This window comes from Sinocyclocheilus anshuiensis, unplaced genomic scaffold (assembly GCF_001515605.1).
Source record: "Sinocyclocheilus anshuiensis isolate Anshui unplaced genomic scaffold, SAMN03320099.WGS_v1.1 scaffold293, whole genome shotgun sequence".
NCBI lineage: Eukaryota > Metazoa > Chordata > Actinopteri > Cypriniformes > Cyprinidae > Sinocyclocheilus > Sinocyclocheilus anshuiensis.
Window position 1 is genome coordinate 108,356 of NW_015540858.1, and position 2,632 is coordinate 110,987.

General features: G+C 35.2%; 1 protein-coding gene across 1 annotated transcript in view; it reads left to right on the forward strand.

Moving 5' to 3' along the window:
- The window catches only part of LOC107687920 (acetyl-coenzyme A synthetase, cytoplasmic-like), a 31,854-nt gene extending 29,668 nt beyond the window's left edge, over positions 1-2,186 (forward strand). The window contains exons 17-19 of the mRNA XM_016485408.1: positions 947-1,123; positions 1,209-1,283; positions 1,364-2,186. Coding sequence (XP_016340894.1) covers positions 947-1,123; positions 1,209-1,283; positions 1,364-1,491 — 380 coding nt within the window. The 3' untranslated portion in view covers positions 1,492-2,186. The remainder of the gene's footprint in view (positions 1-946; positions 1,124-1,208; positions 1,284-1,363) is intronic.
- Positions 2,187-2,632: the final 446 nt, after the last annotated feature.

Sequence of the window (2,632 nt, forward strand, 5' to 3'; positions counted from 1 at the left end):
CGGCATTCGAGAAGCAACTGTATGTTTGTTTTTTTACCCTGAAATATCAGTTTTAAAATCATTCTGATGGTACACTGACTTCTAATAAGGCGAATGGCTTCTGTTTCTTTCCCAAACGTCTGTTCTGGTGGGTGGGTATGAAATCCCACGAAAAGGGCGGATGGCTTTACGGCAGCAACAAATGCACGTGTACTGTAATCACGACAGCGGTGTATTTACAACACTGGATTCCACTCATTTAACCGAGGCTCCAAAGTTACAAAAATACAGAAAACTACATACAGTTGCTTTAACTTCTGTAATATGATATATTTCCAAGTGCAATAATATGTATGAAATACGAAATATGCGCAAAATGCAGAACAGGACATTTCTTAAAAAAGTAAATAGTTTTAGTTATCTTTTAAAATACTAGATAGCAGCTTATTTATATCTATATAAATATTATATTATATCTAAATCTATATCTGTCTGTCTATCTATCTATCTATAATTATTATATATCTATCTATATACACACACACAGTACTTGACAAAAGTTTGGAAACATGAGTTTTAAATATTTTTTAAAAGAGGTCTCTTCTGCTCACCTAGGCTGAATTTATTTGATCAAAAATACAGTAAAAACAGTAATATTGTGAAATATTATTACAGTTTGAAATAATTACTTTCTGTTGGAATATCAATGTTGAAAACAGTTGTGCTGCTTCATATTTTGGTGGAAACCATGATTAATTTTTTTATTTTATACATTTTTTTTTATGAATAGAAAGTTCATTGATTTGAAATAGAAATCTTTTGTAACATTATGAATGTCTTTACTGCCACTTTTGACCAATTTAATGCATCCTTGCCGAATAAAAGTATGAATTCTTTAAAAGAAGAATCATACTGACCCCGGACTTTTGAACAGTAGTGATTATTTCCGTCGCGTCTCGTCTCTCAGGTCATTTGTTGAGCACAGCAGAAGTGGAGGCGGCTCTGACCGAACACCCGTCGGTGGCTGAAGCTGCGGTGGTCAGTCGGCCTCATGCAGTGAAGGGAGAGTGTCTGTACTGCTTCGTCACTCTGAAAGACCACAAAGAGTTCAACCGCACGCTGATGGAAGAACTAAAGAGAAAAGGTCAGAGGTCATGATCACATTAAACACTGAGAGAAAATACAATCTGAATCTATTCCATTCTTACTAACGTGAGCTTTTCATTCAGTGAGGGAGAAGATCGGACCAATCGCCACCCCAGATTTCATCCAGAACGCTCCAGGGCTTCCCAAAACCCGTTCAGGTACTGGGATCTTGCGTTTTCAGTTTCTCCCCACATCTCTGCTTTCGCTCCTAAACTCAAGCTTTTCACCCGTCCTGCAGGTAAGATCATGCGTCGAGTTCTGCGACAGATCGCCCGCAATGAAAAAGACCTGGGTGACCTTTCGACCCTGGCTGACCCCAAGGTCGTGGAGGTGCTGTTCAGCCAAAGATGCGAGGCTGCAGCGTGAACGCGGCTCTCTTCCATCTCTTTTGATGCCTCTGTGACTCTGTGTGCGGTATAGACTCTGGATTTGGGTTAGAACGGGCTCTGGTTCTCCTAGATCAGATCTGATGGGGTGGAACTCCTCTCATGATTCAGCTAAAACAAACAAAAATAAATCACAAAGTAAAGTGTTTCACAAAACCTCACCTCAGGACACTAAACTTCCCACAGTTATTATAAAACAGTCAGATTTTCTTTGATTTCTTTTGGGGTTTTTTTCTATTCTGTCAGGTGATACATTATGTAAATATTTGTCTTTGTTTGTGATGTTTTTCAGTGCCATGAAAATGTATTTGCATTTGCTTTTAATTGCATCCATAATTGCAGTTTCTCTCACTGAATTATTTCATACCACTAAAACAATTTTATATTAGACATCAGGAAAATAAAATGTCACATTTCACGAAAAAGATCAGGAATTCAGAAAATGTAGTTTTGAACCTTGCGGGCTTGACTATGTTGAATTTTTAAAATCTCATTTTATTTTTATTTGCTATGAAACAATTGTGAGAGAAATGTGCACCTTGTCCTGGATGAATAAGCTCTTACAAAAACAGTTGCTAATGTTACTTTGACAGAAATATTAGTTCCAAGTAGTTTAACAGTAATAATTGCATTTATTGTTCTATGTTTTTATGAAATAAAACATATATCTGATAAGTTCTCTCAGTTATTTGCATTCATTAAAAGCTGTTTATTCTTGTTGAAATATGTATACAAAGTTCATATTTCAACAATAACAAAAAATATTTATGAATATTAATATTTTATGTGAGATTGCTTTAATGAGAGTTACTTTTCCCCCGAATTCTCATTACTCATTATTTTATTTATTTTGTATTAAAGAAGCTGCATTTTAATAATGAATAATTTTATTTATGCTAAACCCCAACTCGAAAACCTTAACCTAAAACAAACCTTGATATCAGTAGATTTAAAGTAGAACATGATTTATGAGCTATTCAAATAGTAGAGCACGTCAATATCATATATCATCATAGTTTTTAACATTTCACTTAATTTGTGAGATCATTTTGAAACATTTGGCCTTCACAAATAGCCAAACACAAACACAAACACAAACACACACACACACACACACACAC